This window comes from Octodon degus, unplaced genomic scaffold, assembly GCF_000260255.1.
Source record: "Octodon degus isolate 3935 unplaced genomic scaffold, OctDeg1.0 scaffold00036, whole genome shotgun sequence".
NCBI classification, from domain to species: Eukaryota; Metazoa; Chordata; class Mammalia; order Rodentia; family Octodontidae; genus Octodon; species Octodon degus.
This window is the reverse complement of record NW_004524612.1, coordinates 11,457,551-11,476,772: the sequence shown is the minus strand read 5'-3', so window position 1 is coordinate 11,476,772 and position 19,222 is coordinate 11,457,551. Positions and strand designations below refer to the sequence as shown.

General features: G+C 47.3%; 1 protein-coding gene across 1 annotated transcript in view; it reads right to left on the bottom strand.

The window, feature by feature from the left end:
• Dock5 (dedicator of cytokinesis 5) overlaps positions 1 to 19,222 on the bottom strand; it is a 198,375-nt gene that overhangs the window by 70,736 nt on the left and 108,417 nt on the right. The window contains exons 11-18 of the mRNA XM_004630671.2: positions 16,178 to 16,196; positions 15,248 to 15,444; positions 11,698 to 11,823; positions 8,038 to 8,162; positions 6,380 to 6,478; positions 4,442 to 4,514; positions 1,478 to 1,581; positions 307 to 490 (exon numbers count right to left, since the gene is read on the bottom strand). Coding sequence (XP_004630728.1) covers positions 307 to 490; positions 1,478 to 1,581; positions 4,442 to 4,514; positions 6,380 to 6,478; positions 8,038 to 8,162; positions 11,698 to 11,823; positions 15,248 to 15,444; positions 16,178 to 16,196 — 927 coding nt within the window. The remainder of the gene's footprint in view (positions 1 to 306; positions 491 to 1,477; positions 1,582 to 4,441; positions 4,515 to 6,379; positions 6,479 to 8,037; positions 8,163 to 11,697; positions 11,824 to 15,247; positions 15,445 to 16,177; positions 16,197 to 19,222) is intronic.

Here is a 19,222-nt window from a genome sequence, read left to right as displayed (position 1 = left end):
GATTCTGACCCCCTTTTACTTCGGCAGTACTGGGGATCAAACTCAGGACTTTGCACTTGCCAGGCAGGCGCTTACGCCACTGAGCTACATATCCCCAGCCCCTGCCACTGGGATTCTTGCTAAAGGAAGGAAACATGGACAGAGAAACATGCAAGCAGCGAGTACCACCACTGAGGGGCGCGCAGCCGAATGCAGCTGCGAGGTATCCACCTCTGAAGCCCTGGCCCGACTCGTGAGCCCGACCAGGGAGCCCCGAGGCCAAGGCAGAGACAGCCTCTGTGTCACTGCCACCCCTACCATGCCTACCATTCTGGGTGAGCTTCGTGGAACAAATGAGGGTGGCGATCTGGAAACTGTCCTTCGTGCTGTCCTTGCTGGGGGTAAAGGTGGCCTGGCTCTTGGATGCCTGGAGCTCCTTTTCTTCCATCTCCATCTTGGTCCCTGGCAGCGTCAGGTAGAATTTAGCATCTTCCATTTTCTTGTTGTCACCCTGAGGAGGAAGCATGTCAGAGATGCCAAACAAGGCGCGGCGTGAGGGGGTTTCTCTAGGGCCGGTGCAGGGCCAGCACTAGACATGTGGCCTTCCCAGTTATGTGTTCAACCCCTCCAACTCAGGCAGTGTGATGTCTTTAGGTTAAATTTGAGCCCAGAAGTATTTTTTCATGGAATGAAAATGAAGTTGTAAACCAGAAGCCAGACTATCCTACTGTCTGCCAGAAGGAACCATATTATAAAACACAGCTGGGTGTCATTCTTTCTCTCTCTCTCTCTCTTTTTTTTTTTGTCTTTCTTTTGAACCTACAAATGGCCAATGCTACAATTCCTTAGGGTGAGGCAGGCAGAAGTAGCTCACCATGCCTCCCAGAAGTATTACAAACGATGGAGATGCTACAGAAAACATTCTTCAAGTAGAGGCATCTCAAAAGAACCACTGCTTGGGCAGTCGCCTCCTTACCCAGATACTCCTGGTGTATGAGATTCCCAGGCATCGGCTTTATACTTTACAATCTTAGTCGATGCAACAACTTGGCAACCGTCAGGAGGAAAACACGGGAATACACACACTAGGAAGGGAGTAAGGTCCCACAAACACATACAGCGTGTGGTCCACAGTGATGCGCAAACCACATCCTGCAATGCCCATCGCAGTCTAGCCAGGCCCAGCTGGGAGCTGCCTAGCACCCGGGATGACATGGAGCAGAGGAAGCTGTCCTCTCTCCCCTCAGAGCCAAGGTGACCCTCAGCGTGCGGGCAGACACTCTTCTAAGGCCTAGTAACATCACGGCTCGTCTTGCAGAGGGGTGGGAAACTGCACAGCGGATACGATCAGAACCTGCTAGGTGTCTAGACCTTAAGGGATAAATGCACGCAGCTCTCGAGAGGATCCTGAGGTCTGTTCATGTACACCTGAAGGGGGCTCAGAAGCCAGTTTCAAAGGGAGGGAGTATGTTCTTGGTTGTTCTGCAGTGAGCCGCACCTTATACACCACCAGGTCGTGCCTCCCGTCCCGTAGCGTGGTTCCGTCAGGGTTCATCAGTTTCACAAAGGCCACCCCAAAAGGTCGCTCTGATTTATCTCTGGCTGAAAAGACAGAAATGTGTGTTTGAGTGGTGTGGAAGACACCAGACGGTGATGGCTGGGGCAGTTCATGTCACATTTGCTCCAAAGTGTGATGCTCAATCAAACTGTCAGAAAGACACAGTGAGCCTGTATGTGTCACAGATCCCCACAATGAGATGGAACACTACCTCCAGGCATGTGCCTCTTCCTATGTGCCCTAATAACTGAGCCCAGTCTCCACAGAATCCCCCAGAACAGAAACGGTGGGGTTACCGCTGGCTCTCCCATACCCACGCCATGTCCTGGGCTCCTGTAAAGCTTGTTTTCTCTCTTGCCATCTCTTCTGTTCCTACCCAAGGCCAGACCACCCTCACACTTCCCTTTCCTGCTCCTCTTGCCCCGCCTGGTGGCACTAGGGATTGAGCCCAAGGCCTTCACACTGAGCTACACCCCAGCTCCCTGTCTATTTTTATTTTAAGACAGGATCTCACTAAGTTACCCAGGTGAGGCTCAGACTTGTGATGTCCCATCTCAGCTTCCCACAGTGCTAGGATTCCAGGTGTGCACCGCCACCCCTGGCTCGGCTACTTACTTCTACAAGTCCCCGCTAAGTGGGAGCTGTCTCCCGTCCTCTCCCATCCAGCACTTTCTCCACACTGCAGCCAGGGAAAGCCCCCCAAGCCAAAAGCACCCAACCGAACTGCCCTACTTCAAGCCCTTAAATGAGGTCACTTTTGCTGCTCTGACAGATGCTGGGATACGCACTAGGCTTCAGGGTTCGTCTCTGCCACCTCACTCCTCCCCAACACACAGCTGTGGCCTGTGGTACCTGAGGAGGGTCTTCCAGGCAGGGAGGAAGGGCCAGAGTCACCTCTAGGCTCACTGTTCTCACCAGACTCCTACACCGGGTGACCTGCAGCAGACCTGGCTCTGGACTGTGCAGGGACTCTGACAACCGCACAGTGCCCCAGTAGTTACTACTTAAATAACTCAGTAGTTACCACTAGTTGCTTGACTACTACTACTGCTTACCTAGTCTCTTGCTTATGGTCATCTGGCTATTCCCGTGCTGGGGAATTATGGGTAAAGCTGTTATGAACATATCCTGTCCCACCTACCCTACCCTAAAACCCAAACCAAAAACCACCTCTAACAGCTCCTTTCTAACATGGTAAAAAGGGACCTCAGCTTCATGACCTGGGTCCTGCCCGTCTCAAATCATCTAGCGTCAGAAGCATAGTCAGCCCAACCTCATCACTGCTTAGCCCTGTGGGTCTTTCAGTGCCTTGGGGTTTTTTTATAAGCAAATTTGGGTTGAAGTTTAAATATATCTTATTAGATTACTATGGATACCAAGACTAGCAGCCTATAAAGGGGTATTAAGTAACATCGGGTACAAACTAAGACCTTATTCATCCTTAGCTTTGTACAGCTGTTCAGGCCTCCATATCTGGATTCAACCACTTTGGGATCAGAACAATCTCATGTGGCTGGTGTGGACCACGTGGCCAGGCTGCGATGGCCACGTCTGCACTGACCGTGCACAGCAGCTTGTCCTTGTCATCACTCCCCAAGCGGTGCAGCGCAACGCCCCCGTGCACAGCACGCACCAGATCAGGGCTCACGAGCCATGCGGAGGTGGCCTGAAGAATCTGCAGGACACACAGGTTGTACGGAGGAGCGGGACACTGTTTTATCTGGACGTGAACATCCAGGTTTTAGTGTCTGCATGTAATCACTCCAGAGATACGAATGACACATGCACACACACACATGAAATGATCAATACTGACTATTTTATCCTATAAAAAAGGCGATTTCATGAAATCCAACCAGATACTATTACTACTATCATTATCTGTGATACTTGGGATCGAACCAGGGCCTCCACACTGAACTACATCCCAAGCTCTTTTACTTTATTTTGAGACAAGGTCTAAGGCACTAAGTTGCCAGGCTGGGTTGGCACTTGGGACCCTCCTGCCTCAGCCTCCCACAGCGCTGGGGTTACAGGGACGAGCCATCAAGGGGACGTCGTTGCCAAGCTATTTTCACTTTACCATGCTGAGCTCATTTGGGCTGAGTTCCGCTCACCCTGGAGTCTCAGCTAAGATGCAGGAAGCATAAATACATGGAAATACACAGGCTGGGTGAGGAACCGTGTCATGCAACTCTGCACAGCTCTGCCCGTGTGGGACACAAGCCACTCATTCCTGGACACAATCACCCATTTCCGGGTTCACCTTCCTAAGCAGACTCCAGGGGCTCTGCAGGGCAGTGTCCTCCCGGCTGTCAGACACCGAGCCCAGCCCTAGCCCCAGCCCCAGCCTGGCGTGTGGGCCTGTGAGGACCACTTATTTTGGACAAAGAGTTAAGTTTCTATACCAAACGTCGGCAAGGCACCTGCAGAAGTGCCGGCGTTGGCTCAGAGTAGCCTGCTGCTCTCCATGGCCCATGTCTGAGAGGGTGGTGCACGGCCTGGGACTCAACACCAGAAACAGTTCTGTCATGAGACAAATGACAAGTGCAAGAAACAATGTCAAGTGGCCTTCTCGCTGCAGGACATCTCAGCTGCGTGGCGACACACGCTGTGACCGTCACAGAGGAAACACGGTTTCCTTCATCTCCTCCACCATGCCACCCCTTCTGTTGCCAGGCAGCATCTACCCTCATCGTACAGAATGCAGGGGACACACTTGCCACATGGGCATGACACACACACCCAGCAGAATCGACTCTTTGGATTTCCTTCACATTAATAAATTCTAAAACAAAGCCGCCAAGATTCTAGTTTCCGAGCATCAAACTACAGCACAAAAGCACCACCAAGCACAAGAAAAGGTTTTTGATCATGGAACGTCTCAGTCTTCCTGATACTTACATTCCTGAGATGACCTGTGTCGGAAGGTAAATCGTATGTGGCAACGAGTGACGTCCTCTATTGCAATGAACACCTGCGTGACAGAGGAGTTAACAGCTTAGAGGCACACAGCGCCCTACACCAAGGCACATGCTACAGAACGAGGTCCACTTTGAACGAATTCACTCATCCTGACACAACATGGCATGTACTCGTGAGGGACAAACGGGATGCTTTAATTCATGTACATAGTGCTTCATCATGACATCAGGGTAACTAGATCTACATTTGAAGCTTCTTTCTTTTAGAAATTTTTATTAGTATGTCTCCAAGACAAACATAATGATTATATTCATCACAGAGAGCTGATACATGTGTGACTTTTCTGGTCTTTTCCTTCCGGTGACTACATTCCTGCTCCCAGATATTTTGAGATATACAACAGTAATTAGGCTCAGTGTTAGTACCTTACTATGGCACACATGCAGAGTGAGGCTACTATAAGCTTTCATGAACAGGAAGTGGAATCATCTTTAAGATAAAAGAAGCTGAGATTAGCTTGGTGTTTATCACACAGTATAGAGATAGTATAAAAATGTCCAGTATTTTCTCTATTATAAAACAGTGAATACTTCACTGGGAAAAGACCAGTAATTTGAGATCTACATAGGATGTTTCACTGCAAGATGTTTATGATACAGTAATAATCAGCGTCTAGATCAGAAGGAAAAGATAAAGGAGGCAGCTGTTTAGATACAGAGAGGGGATGAGGGGGTGGGGGATGGGGGATGGAGGATGGGGATGAGGGATGGGGGATGGGGGATGGAGGATGGGGGATGGGGCGCGGGACAGAGGGGTGGGGGATGGGGGCAAGGGGATAGGGCACAGACAGAAGGAGCAGTAAATGTGTGGAAAATAACTCAATAAAGTATGCACAATTACATAATGGAACATTATGCAAGCATCAAAACAAATTTCTGAGGAATGAACAGTGCCTGAGATAAGTGGCTTTAAAAACAATGAGTTCACAGGAACAGCATCCTTCGAAACCTGAGCTACAGGACCGCAGAAACAGCTGACTGAGAAGTGGGGCATGAATTCTGTGTTTGGAGACAGGTCTTTAGTTTAGCTTTAGCATTCTGTGTAGCGCTCCTATGACTCTGGCAATCGGAAAGAGGCACGCAGCCTGGGTTCCGAAGACGTGCCTCCTGCTCAGGACCTGACAGAGAGGAGCCCTAGCATCTCGGGTGTCTCTCCTTAGATACTCAGTGACCAGCTAAGAAAGGGGGTTTACAGCCCCGGCCTGTTTAGGGGCACGCAGGACCACTGCAGGCCCAAAGGAGGTGTCTGATCTGGGAAGCACTGCGGAATTTGTAAAACTGTCTTTTGTTTTGAAATCTATTTATTTATTTATTTACTTGGTACAGGGTCTCACTATGCAGTTGGGACTTGTGATCCTCCTGTCTCAGCCTCCCCAGTGCTGAGATTACAGGTACGTGCCACCCTGCCCGGGGTTCCAGGGATGGCATAGCATACAATACAGGGATCGAACCTGGGTCCTTGTGCTTGTCAGGCAGGCACTTAGACCGCTGAGCTATCTCCCCAGCCCATTATAAAAAACCGATTTTTAAACTGTAAAGAAGCCCAGATGAATGCGTAGGAGCCAAGGAAAACGTGTATTAGGCAACTGCTTGCAATTTCCATTTGGTTTTGGACCATCGTGGTAGGCCACTACCTCATCACCAAGCCCCTAGTGTCTCTGTTTAGATTTCTATGTAACCCTGAATAAGAACGTCAGTGACAAGGGCTGTGTTGAGTAAGGAGGGACACTCTAAGGTGAAATCACAACTCAGCTCACCTACAACTCAGGTAAGGCTGGAATGACGGGGAACTAAAGCGCAGACAGGTACAGAAGTGAGGCTCAACAGATGCTGGAAGTGACAAAAGGTGAATTCTTACCTTGATGGTCTCATACCAACAGGGCTGCTTGACTTGGTAGTAGACAACTGATTTGTACTCGGACAGGCCCTCGTAGCCGGCACCAGGGTGAATGGCTTTCTTTGGGTGGAAAGAAAAAAGTGGGAGAGGATACTGCTGACTTGGAGAGCCAGAATCCTTCACACACCATGCCCGAGCCCCACCCGGACACATTCTGTGTACGCCTTCTATTGGCCTCTACCACCCGATGGGTTCTGGGGTCTGAAAAGCAGAGCAGCACTGGCTTCTACCGCTCTTTTTAAAGGGATTCAGTACATAAGTCCGGTAGCAGCTGAGGACCCAGCACTACCAGAGTACCCCTGTCCTATGACTTCCACCCTTGTTCTCAAGCATACTCTCTCCTTTCCTGCCTCCTGTCCCTCCCTTGTTTTTCCTTCCCCCACCCCACCTTTAAGGCCCTGGGGATCAAACCAGGGCCTTCACACAGGTTTTATTTGGAGAGACAGACTGCTAAAATGCCCAGGCTGGGCCTGAGCTTGCCATCCTCCTGCCTCAACCTCCCAGATTGCTGGGATTGCAGGCTGGCAGCACCGCGCATGGCTGTGCGCTGCCTCCGGGACTTGGTGCGGTGGATCCCTACGCTCAGACTCGGTGCTCTGACTTCCCCTAGAAGAGCAGTGCATGGCCCAGGTCAGAACAGGGACTCGATGGAGGTGCTTCTTAGCTGGTTAGCAAGGCCAGGAAACGAGCAACCAGGACGGGCTCCTGCACGGGCTCAGAGGTTCAAAGGCTCTGTCTGTGGCCCGGAGCACTGTTCTTCCCTCTAGTACGGAGCACGGCCTGGCTTCCTAAACTGGGCATCTGTTTCCTTCAAAGACGGAAACACCTGTTGCGAAGGGGAGGGCTGTAGTTCTTTGTGCCCTCAAAGTCCTTCGAAGAAGGACACTCAGTGAGTGCTGTGCGCCAGGAGCCTGACCCTGGGATTCCAGGGCAGTAGCTACAGCTCATCCCTAAGGACACAGGGCTCGCTGGAGGTGGTGACGGCCTGAAGGACTGCCCTACCTCTCCTACACTTTAATGGTGGAATCGAGGCCCCCCAGTCCGGCCCACATGAGGTCAGAGAGGCAGAGAAAGCTGCCAGAGTTGGAGAAGCTCTGGGCTAGAAGTCAGGATGGCTGGACCCAGAGCGGCTCTGCCTCTAACTGAGGAAGTTCTCTGTGTGGGACTGCAGACTCCTGATGATTAAGCAGAGAGCAGGGGCGGGCTGACCTCTGCCTCGGGGCCCTTGGGGCTCCGCAGGCTCCCCAGCGGGCAGGCATCCCTGGGCTCCACTTGCCCACCTGAAAACAAGGTACCTTTCAAGGTGGTACAGCATTCATACCACCCTGCTCGAGACCAGGAAAAATGACAAAGCTTGAGAGTCACTAAAAATGCCAAGAACCTGCGCTTCCAAGCCTTCTCCCTGGTCCCCTGTGGCTGGAGCTACTTCTTAGTCCAGGAAAAGACCCTACATGGCCTCAGTAGTAATCCTGGTCCTCCATAATCACAAATTTCATGCGTTTTCTGTTTTCCTGAACAAGCACAGTGATCCTACCATGGAAAATGATTAATAAGAGCAGAGTCCATCATACTATAAAGCAGCATGTGAGGGCAGCAGGGTCCCAGGAAGCACCACGTACCTCCAAGAGGTTGCCGTCCTCATCAAACACAGACATGGTGACCTCCACATTCTTGGGAGTCTTCTTCTTCCCTTTGTCAAACTCGCCATGGATCAGGGTGACATAAATGTCATTCCGAACGTCCCCTGCAATGTGACAGTTCACATGTGAGTGCTGCCGAGAAAAGCTGCTTTAGACTTTCGGGATGTAAATAAGATATAAAAGGTAAATTACGATCATCTCATCATTCGACAAAAGTCCTCCCCACGTGTGTCTCTTTAGCTTCTTTTCCCCGCCTACTCCAGGCCTTTGAAATGTAGCGTTTGTAAAAAATCCTTCTCAGTAGTAAGTCTTTACTACTAAGTAAATGATTAATTACTGTCTAATAATTGTTTTCCAATAGTGCCCTGAAAATACATCTGCTAATAATAAAGACAATTTGTTCAATTGAATGCGATGTGCCAGTGTGTTATGTGTATTAATTGAATAGATTATGGGCTAATGTATTAAACTAAAGAACAATCCGATGAGATAGACACTATTTCTGAAGGGCCACAGTGTACCTTTTACTTAAATTAGTTTTTTAAAAACCAATGCTGGAGTATTTTGTTTTTGTTAACAATTTAATGCAAAAATGCATTAAAATTAATTCATAAATGTATAACGCTCATAGTGAAGATAAGTTTAAGTGTATGGTATACACAACAGACTGTGGAATACGCAAAAAGCGTATCATGACTCAGAGCTGAGAAGACTCAATATTAAAAAATAACAGCAATCACATCATATAAACTATCCTTTCCTGTGAAAAATAAGACACCACAGCACTGTGAGCAAACAGGGCTGCAGAATTTGAGCATCTGTCATTCGGATCACTTCTCCCATTAGGAAAAAAAAAATCCTGCCTACAGTTTTTGATGGAGGAAGAAAAGAAGTTGTGTTCATCCAGTCTAGCCTGAAATCTGCATGGACATACTGTCAGTGGAGAAGTTGATAGTTTGTGTCAAAAGCCTTCAGTGACACACAGCAATTCCAGTGGTAGTGTACCCCCAAGAACAGGCACAAATGTTTCACTCAACAGTGGCCTACACACAGAATGGCGGTCCCACAAGGCAGGTGGCCTCGTGATGCTCCCATTGTCTCAGTTTGGATACATAAGCGTATTCTGATACTTGCACCACACCGTAAAGCTGCTGTTAGATAGTGCTTGAGTGCATAAGAGAGAATCTGGATGAACACACTGCAGTCTAACCAGAGGATGCAGTTAACAGTCACTCAAAAGTACTAGTGGAGCCCCAAGTGTACCAAGACCTGCACTAGGCGCTGGGAAGATGAGCGTGACCCATGCCCCAGCCAACTCTGGGGCACAGGAACACAAGACACAGCATCACAGCTGCATTCCCAGAAAGACACGAGGGTGTCTGTGTGCACGGCGACCACGGAGACAGAGAGGACTGATGGCTGAAGAGGTGCTTCAGAGGCAAAACTGGCCAGGCCTCACGGTGTGAGGGAAGGAACACGAGATGCCCATGGTGGCGTTCAGCTGGTTGTCTATGCAGATAGGTGCAAGGCAGTGTCTTCCCCTTGGAGAAAATAAAGCAAAGGAGCACCGGCTCTAGAAGCATAGAAGAATGAGGAATACAAGAAGAGGCTGACAAAAAAAAAAAAAATGAACCAATTAAAGTAGGGAGGAGAAGGACAAAGGGAGGGGAGGGCACAGTCTCTACTCAAGCGCTAAGCCCAGGAGTAGTTGGCTACACCGCCACAGCTGCAAAGGGGTCTCAGTGGTGAAGGGAGGGTGTGAAGGCAGTGGACAGATGGAGGACACGGATGGGAACAGAGGGAAGCTGCTGTCAGGACTGCAAGAAGATGGCTGCCCAAAGTCAAGAAGAAAACCCTCATGGGAAACCAACCATCCAGACACCTCATCTTGTACTTCCAGTCCCCAGAACTGAGAGAAAGAGTTCCTGGTTTTGGATACCTTCTAGTCTGAGGTATTCTCTCATGGAGGCCCTAGTACACTCCCACAGGCCCAAGGACCAGGCACTGAGCAAGCAATGCAGAGGATGAAACGGGCAGCCAAGGATTCCTAGCAGGGGCCCCCAGGGGAGGAAGAAAGATGAGCACAGGGCCACGACCACAGGGCGCTTTGAGGAAGGAGGCACTCATCGTGCCAAATGCTGCTGAGAGGCCAGAGTGCGTCAGGAGGCTCAAAGACCCCTATTAGACTTAGTGACACTGAAATTGTGGGTGACCCTAGGGAAGGCCCTCTGGAAAGGCTGGAGGGAACAGGAGGGGGCAAGACCAAACAGAGCAGTGACCATCAGGTCCAAGGCCCTGCCTGAGAGATGGGGGTACAGGACAAGAGCACCTGAGCTGCTGGGGAGGAGGGACAGAACAGCTGAAAAGTGACTGAGCCTCTGCAAATGGGGACATGAGGAAGGCACCCAGGCTCGGGGAGCTTCATCTACTCTTGGGTACCCGATTTGGCCTCTAGAGGAATCTGCCTGCCTGTGTCATCAAGTTTCCCAAGTGACCTAAGTCCCTGACACAGGAGACCAGCATTGCCAAGTACCATCCTAGACGAAGTTTAATGGCCACTGTTGTCTGGTGAACCAACCCTATTAATAAAAACATTTTCATATTCTCTTTTTCATGCCCGATTAAAAATAAACTCACCTTGTTGAAGTGACAAACTATTCTACTTTTTCAGATGTGTATTGCCTAGCAGTAAAGAGGCCTTTATTAGGGCCTGTGACCCACATTTGTTTTTAACAAGAACCCAAAACATTTCTCCAGAACATCGATGAACATGTAGCAGATTGAGCTCGCTCTGGAATGCATGAACTACGTGCACAAAGCGCGGCCTTCTCTGGGGAGGAGGGTAGAGAATCCCCTTTCCGTAACTTCCACTCGTTCATGCCACCAGTAGTCATTTAGCAACCATCACAGGTAGATAGCAGATGCCGCCGCAGTCATTTCCACCCATTCATCTCCCACAGGAGGAGTACGCTCTTGTGCTACGCTAAAAGAACTGAACTGTTTATGCAGCAGATAACAAGCTGGTTTTCTAGAATTTCTCTCACATGATACGACTGGCTTTCTAGAAGTCTTACTAATTTTCTAGTAATAGCAATACTGACATTTAAGCCCACAGCATAGATTAAGGAATTAAGTGGTGAAAGTCAGTCAAGAGAACATATATACAGATCACCAAAAAGGGAAAAGGTGGCAAAAAGATAAAAATTAAAGCAAAACTGCAGAATGTCTATACTATTATTAAAGAACAAACAATGCCACGGCACCCAAGGAGCTCACAGGTGTGGAGTAGGGGATACTCTGAGACACAGCAGGGCTTGGGGGGTCTCCAAGGCTGGTGACACCCCAGTGAGGAAAGACGCCTGCACTAGGAACCCCAAGTGACGAGATGCCCCCAGTGAGAGGTGTCTAGGGAAGGATTTGCGAATGACTGGGAGAGAACGAAGTACGCAACGCTGAGTCACATTTCACAGGTTTCTTTGGCTTTGCCACTGGGTAGCTCTGCCTTTCTGTGTCTGCCGCTGTCTTGGTGCCACGGAATGTAAATAACTTCTTCCTATAGATGCAAGTGGCCCCACCTGTCTTACTGGGAACTCTTGCATGGAAGAAGAACAGCAAGTAGGAGTCAGGCGAAGGGTTTACCTGGCAGTATGATTTCAGGAAAGCCCATTTTTCGAGCTATTGCTGTTGATCTGTCAATCAAGTGCGAAAAATTCTTCTGAACTTGCGTGAGGTCACCAGGCAGTAGCTTCAAGGACACCCAAAGCCCTTTAAGGAAAAAAAGATAAACTTTGGTGTCTGTGTGACCTTACCGCCCTCTGCTACAGACATCAAGAAAAGTGAGTTGTCTAATAAAAACCAGGTTCCTTATGGTAAAGATAGGTGGTGCATCCTTGTCATGCCAGCAGTCTGAGAGGCTGAGGCAGGAGGATCACAAGTCACCACAGCCTGGGTGACTTGGTGATTTATGGAGACGCTTCCTAAAACAAACAAACAAACAAAAAAGGTAAGAAGGTCAGGGAATGTAGCTCAGTGTCAGGGCCCTGGGTTCAATGCCCGGTACTTCTAAATACAGACACATAAATTCTCCCCCAGTTAACTTACAATTTTAACGATACGATCACCAGATTCATAACAGGACTTCAAAAGTTGATAGAGAAGTGAAAAGGTTCTCCCTTTGGATGTGTGTGTGAGAGGGGAGGCGACCCTAGTAGATCCCAAAACATGCAGTGGAACGAGTGGTAGGAAAGATACCCAAGTCACTACATGGAGTAAGATTAAATTCTCTAAGAAAAAGAGTCTAAGCAAGTTATGAAAAAGAAAGCATGGAATTTCATTAATATACTGGTGCAATTTGCCTACTGTTTTAAGGTAGAGTAAAACAAACTTCTCACTTCCAATGGTTATTAAAATAAATTTCTACCGAATAACAAAAAAGACAAGAAATAGTAGAATTATTAATTCAAAAGGAACCATATTTTAAAGTAGAGATAAAATAAAAGCAAAAGAATTATCCATATGCAAACTAAAGTTTGGATACATATAAAAATGTAAAAAGAATAAGCATAAAACAAGATATCCATAAGAAATTACCAATGCCTAGGAATCAAAAGTTCTTACAAATAAACAGCATAAAGAAAATCCACAGGGAAATAGAAAAAGTTTATAATTATGTAGCAAAACAAAAGCTAGAAAAAAATCTACCCTAAATAAGATAGAAGATTATTCTCTTTGTGATATAAAAGATTATTATCTTCACATAAAATCTGAAATGGGAAATTCATGTGTGTGTGCGTGTGTGTGTGTGTGTGTGTGTAAACTCATAAGCACGGATGAAGGCTGAGTAATTCATTTTCAAACTACAAGAGCACCATGAAGTCTTCTTTTCACTTTAGTACAGATTTTTACACATGAGCTCACAAAGCAGGGAAGAACGCAAGAAGGATCGCTCCAGCCTGGCGCCGGCCCCCACAGGAGACACCTAGTTAGGCAACATGGATGTCTTGGGTGTTAGTTTCTTTCTGCCGTGTGACGCAGAAATCCCATTTCCAGAATTTTCTTAAGGAGTTAATCCCCAAACACGGGAAAAGTTTCACTAGAATGACAGCCATGATGGCATCATTTAAATGTACAGTGGCGACAAATTAGAGAGCTCTTGCACGTCTACCTAGTGGACTGAATTTTCTTAAATCTGTTAAGTAAAAATGACAGGAGGCCACTGTTTTAGACTAAGCTCCTAGACTGGGTCCCAAAAAAAACAGGCTAAAATTGAAAGCGAAGTCCACCACATTAAAGTTTTATGTCATCAAAAAAAAAAAAAAAAAAAAAGAATGTGCTATCTGATTTTCAGAGAAATACAGGATAGAGACGTAACAGCTAACCTCACTCAGCTGGCCAGTGCTAACTGCTATGATAACAAAGCTTCCCGTTTTTATCCTTGCGAAACAAGCAGCCTGCTGCCAACCAGTGGGTACTTTCCTCCTGCGCTGAGTCTGTGCTCACCTTGCAGGAAAAGGAACTCTGAAAGGACCGGCCAGGTTTTTGTTCATTTCTCTTTTTTCCATCCTTTCTCAGCTTATAAAATCAACCTTTCCCATTCAGCCCAACTAACTAACTTCCTTCCTTCCTTCCTCCCTCCCTCCCTTCCCTCCTTCTTCTCTCCCTCCCTCCCTCCCTCCCTCCCTTTCTGTCTGTCTCTGTCTCTGTCTGAGTCTGTCTGTCTGTCTGTCTCTCTCATTTATTATACAGGGTCTCACTACACAGATCGGACTTGTAGTGATTCTCCTGTTTTCAGCCTCCCAAGAGCCAGGATTACAGGCGCACGCCACCATGCCCACTCTCAATCGCAGTCTCAATATGCCCTGGAGACGGGGCCGGCAGGGCACAACAGGGATCAAATCCCAGTCACGGCACTCCGCCTAAGCAGGCGCTTTAGTCCACTGAGCTATCTGGCCGGCCCTCACTTCTTCTATTTTATGTAATGAAAATGTGCCTGATTCTATAAGAGAAAATGAAGTAAAAAACAGTAAGAAACAAAATAGCTTTCTTTTTTTGATAAATTAAATCAATATAGTATTAATGGAGCTGCAAAAATTACTAAGAACAGAAAAAACATTTGAAAAGTACTTGTTTTGTTGCTCTGTAGCAAAAAGAAATTTTTTTTTTTAAATTTTGAAACATGGCCTTGCTATGTAGTCCAAGTTGGCCTTGAACTCACGGTCTCAGTCTCTCAAAGTGCTGAGATCTCAGGAATGCACTACTATGCCTGGAACAGACAGACAGACAGACAGACAGACAGACAGACAGACACACAGAAAGAAAGAAAGAAAGAAAGACAGACAGACAGACAGACAGAGACAGACAGACAGACACACACACACACACACACACACACACACACAATCATACAGCCACAGCCACCTATTTAGTACAAGTACAAGCACTATCTACTCTACAAGTATATTCGTAAGACCTCCAAGAAGCCAGCTCTGCTTGGCTATTTATTTACAGGTTATCTGTCACCCCGCTGTCCTTCCCACTCAGGATATCTGCACACACACGAGAACCTACATGTACTGAAAATAATGTATTATCTGTGTGCTAACTTTTCAGAAAATTTACAGAGTAGTGAACACAAAACAGTGCATTAATCTTCCAATTCAGCCAAATATGGTTGCTATCTTGGTATTTGAATTTTAACATTTCGACTGCTTTCTTCATCACTCGTGTTTAACACGAGTTTCTAAAGGCAGAACTTCTCGGGAAATCTCTGCCAACAGAGCAGTCCGGGTGGCTCCAGAGGAGCTGGCTTCGTGAGGCGCCCGTTCTCATGCTGACGCGTGTTCACTGACGGGCTTTGCTCTCCTTCCCAGTTTTAAGAAATGTCACAGAATGAATTTATTCAGCGAGCAGAACATAATTATTCCTGCATCTCTTTTCCCTTTGTGCATTCACTTAGAGCCAACACCCGGAGTGCAGGCTAGGAGAAGACTGAAGAGAGGAAGCTGCCAGAGCATTCCCAAGCCAGGTGCGACCCATCCCTTTCCTGCTGGGTGTGCTCTGCATCGCAGGTGGGTGGTCCCCAGCACAGGCGTTTTGTATCAGGGAGGGACAGGGAAAGGGCAGGAGTCGAGGTCGGGGCTGTGTGTCCCCTCCCACCTTGCCAGGCCCCTCCCGGCCACAGGCTCTGTACCTTGTCCTTTGTGATTCACTTCCTTTGTTGCTATCACTTTATTCAAGACTGACGTGAGTGGCTCATTTTCTCCAATCACATTCGATGTTATCAGGGGCGCCATGAGGAGCTGTCTCTGCCGGATGTAGGTCTCCATTGCAATTCTGGGAAGAGGAAAGGAGAAGTGAAGAGAAAAAGTGTGCGCACTGCTGTGTGCTCTAGCACAGCCTCGGATGGTAGTGGGGCTTAGGGAATAACTTAGAAATTTAAACACTGCATTTAATTAGAAGGCACCTTCCGCTGTTAAGGGCAGATGACGGGGTCAGCTGTTAAGGGCAGATGACAGGGGTCCGCTGTTTGGGACCTGCACTGGGTTCTAACAAACAGGCTAAAAATTAGCACGGAATCACCCCTGGGAAAGGTCCAGGTTATAGGGGCCTATATATAGGTAGCTCCGACTTTCCAGGAAATCAGGACAGAAAGCTAACAGCCACACTTCCGCCGGGCCAGCTTCAATGGGCACAAGGAGGTTCCTCTGCCTTAAAACCTTTTCCCAAAAAGGGTAACATCAATTATTTTCTATTGTTCTGTGTCCCAGTCCCTGCAAGGATAGAAACTTTGAAATGATGAAACCATTGTTTCTTTCTGTTCATTGTTTTTGATTGTGTTAACGCTTTTCTATACAGACAGTCTCTTCTGCTGGGATATTTACTCCTTTGTTGTTTTGAGGTCTCCATCTGTAACCCAGGCTGGCCTTTAACTCAGTATGTAACCAAGGCTGGTCTCAAATTTGTGATCCTCCTGCCTCAGCCTCCCCAGTGCTAGAATTATAGCCATCACTCCTAGCTGGCTAACACTACTTTATGGAGTACAGTTTTGGCCAATGGCATAGCAGAAAATAAAGCCAATTAAGATCTTTAAAATAAATTGCCGGTTGTGCATCTGTGACACACATCTGTAACCCCAGCTACTAAAGAGGCCAAGGCAGGAAGGTTACAAGGTCAAGGCCAGCCTGCTCAGCTAAGTGAGAGACTGTCTCAAAATAAAACACGAAGCTGGCCGAGGCCGTGGCTCAGTGGTAGAGTGCTTGCCAAGCAAGCATGAGGCCTTGGGTTCAATCTCCAGTACTGCGAACAAAATAAAAATTAATTGTTTCTGGTTGGTTTTGTTTTTGTTTTTTGGCAGAAGCAGGGGTTAAACTCAGACCCTTGTGCTTTCCAGGCAAGCGCTTATTCTACTGAGCTATCTCCCCAGCTCCATAAAAATTAATTGTTGTAAATCTGTCCTTAACACTCATCACCTTTCCTTTTATTTTTCCACTGAATACATCTTGGAAATGACTTGAAAGAAAAAAAAAAAAAAAAAACCCAAGAACAACTAAAACCAACAGTGGAATTCAAGCCAACACTCAAAAGCTCTTTTCTGGGGGCTGCTGGGATGGAATTGAAGGGGACAGAAGAGGCAGGAGATCTGGCTTCCAGTTCTAGTTCTACTTAACAAGTGCTCTGCAGGACTCTCCCTTGGGCCTCAGTTTCCCCAGCTGTCCGGTAACAGGCTTGGCTCCTAGGACTCTGGAGGCCATCATCTGCCCCCCACCCCCCGAGACATACAGGTTGGACATGTTCATACATCCTCACTCAGGAACAAAGTACACTCAAGACCATGACTGGGAGCATCCTGCCAACAAGCTCTCCTTGCACCCTGAAGATGAAAACATCACTACATGTGACCAGGACCTGGACTGCTGCAAATGACTCTTGGTAAAGGGACTCGTGGAATACACGCACTCCTCGTGGCATGAAATGCTATCATAGCTAATGAAAGCACTCGCCAGAAGTCTTAGGAGTCAGGCGCCAGGAGCTGCAATTGGCAAGGCGAGTACCGTACAGTGGCTGTTGGCTGCAAAACAAGTAGTAATCAAATTAGGGCAGGCTTCCTCAGGGACTCCCAGCACGCCTGCATCTACAGTGGAGATAATCCCAGGGCTCACTGTTGCCACATAGCTGCTGATTCAGAACCTGAACAGGGGGGCCAGGGAGATGGCTCAGTAGAATAAGCGCTTTCCTGGTAAGCACAAGGGCCTGAGTTCTATCCCCAGTTCCTCAAAAAAAAAAAAAAAAAAAAAGAAAAAGAAAAAAAGAAAAGAAACTGAGCAGGGAGACACATGCCCAGAGAGGGAGCCCACTGCCAAGGTGAAAACAGATAGAGAGGCATGCTCAGATGACTTTCCCACTCACGAATGCTGTGCCAACTATGGAGATACACATGTGTGACGATATCTGAACACTCAGTAAGGGCTGGAGAGGTAGCTCAGTTGACTAAGAGCTCACTTAGGCAAGCACAGGGACCGGGCTTCAGCCCCTGCACCACATGCTGTGCCAGCCCCGCCCCTGGGCGCACTGAGCCAGCTACAAGATGAGGCGGTGGTGGTGCACACCTGTAATCCCGGCGCTAAGTAGGCTGAAAACAGGAGGATCACTACGAGTCTGAGCTGCATAGTGAGACCCTGTACCAAATACATAAATACAGTAAGATTCTACATACACTCATGGATATGAATATTATATATTTATATTTAGCCAATGTTTTATTTGCTTAACAGATCTAATATATTAATGTAACAATTTGTATTGCATTAAATTCAGTAGTTATTTAATATACTTAAATGTATTTTATATTATGTATCATATATGATAGAACACGTACAACATGATAACATCTTCATCACATAGGTACTGAATATATTTGATGGTCTTACAGAAGCCTATACCTAAGGACACCACAGTCATCTTTGAGTCACTCCACTCTGTGAAGCTGTCACAATGACAACAGTTTAAGGTCACATTTATCAAAACCTATCTCACCATTAAACAGTGTGTGTGTGTGTGTGTGTGTGTGTGTGTGTGTGTTAGGAGCAGTGTGCATGGGTATGACAACTATCTCCCTAGTATCAGCCCCAAAATAGGTAAGATAGTGGGGTCATCCTCTTCTTGGTGGGCAAGCGTGTAGGTTGTAGAATATCCGAAATATGCATGCTTTTAAAATAATGAACAGCCTCTGCATGAAAGCAGGAAACACTATCTAGCACGTGCTGTTCCTATAATTACACTCAGAATGGCCCACAGGTGTGCAACTGGAAATGGGAAGATCAGGACATTTATATTTTAAATAATATATAGTATGCATTTATCATGGAACAAAAAAAGAGGTGGAACCACAAATAGTTAAGCCAACAAAAATCATTCCTGCCAGTTACGGAACACATTCTTTGCAGTATCTAAATCTTGAGGCTTTGAATGCACTGTAGCAATCTATACGCCCCAAGTAAGACGTGTTTCCACATATCTGCTCAAACCCTGGATAGCTTATACAAAACTTGGTCAAGCTCTAAGCTAAACCTAGTTTTAATCAACATTTCATTGAAATTCAATGAATTTATAGGTCGCGTGTGTGAAATATTTTCACCAAACGCAGTACTTCATTTCCATGATTCATCTTTGTTTGCTGTATCATTTGTAAAAATGATTTACTAACTCAAATATCCTTGGGCTGGTTGCTGAAAGTGTTTATTCTATCGATCTATGGTAGCAGCTGCCAGGTAGCTGAGACAATACCTCCAAAGGGACTCTGGCCCCTGGGCAGGGTCACTTCTTCCCCAAGGGACCATCATCTGGGGAGAGGGAGAGGTCTGACCGCAGAGCAGTCACGCTCACACCTGCACTTCTCAGAGTGACAAGGGCTTAGATTTGATCCCTCTCAGCCCCTACATCCTGCCCACAGCTCCCTGGCTGCCATCAGTATGGGACCCACAGATCAGCTTCGTGGGGTCCTTTCCAGTCCTCCCAGGCTGCCCCCTCCCTGCAGTCACAGGCACCCTGTGCCACACAGCCTTTCCCTCTTGACCTCCTGAAGAGTGGAGTATGGACAGTGTCATCAGCTTTAGCCGGAAAGTGTGCTAGATGCAGACCTCGGAACCACTGGGTCAACGCTGCACTC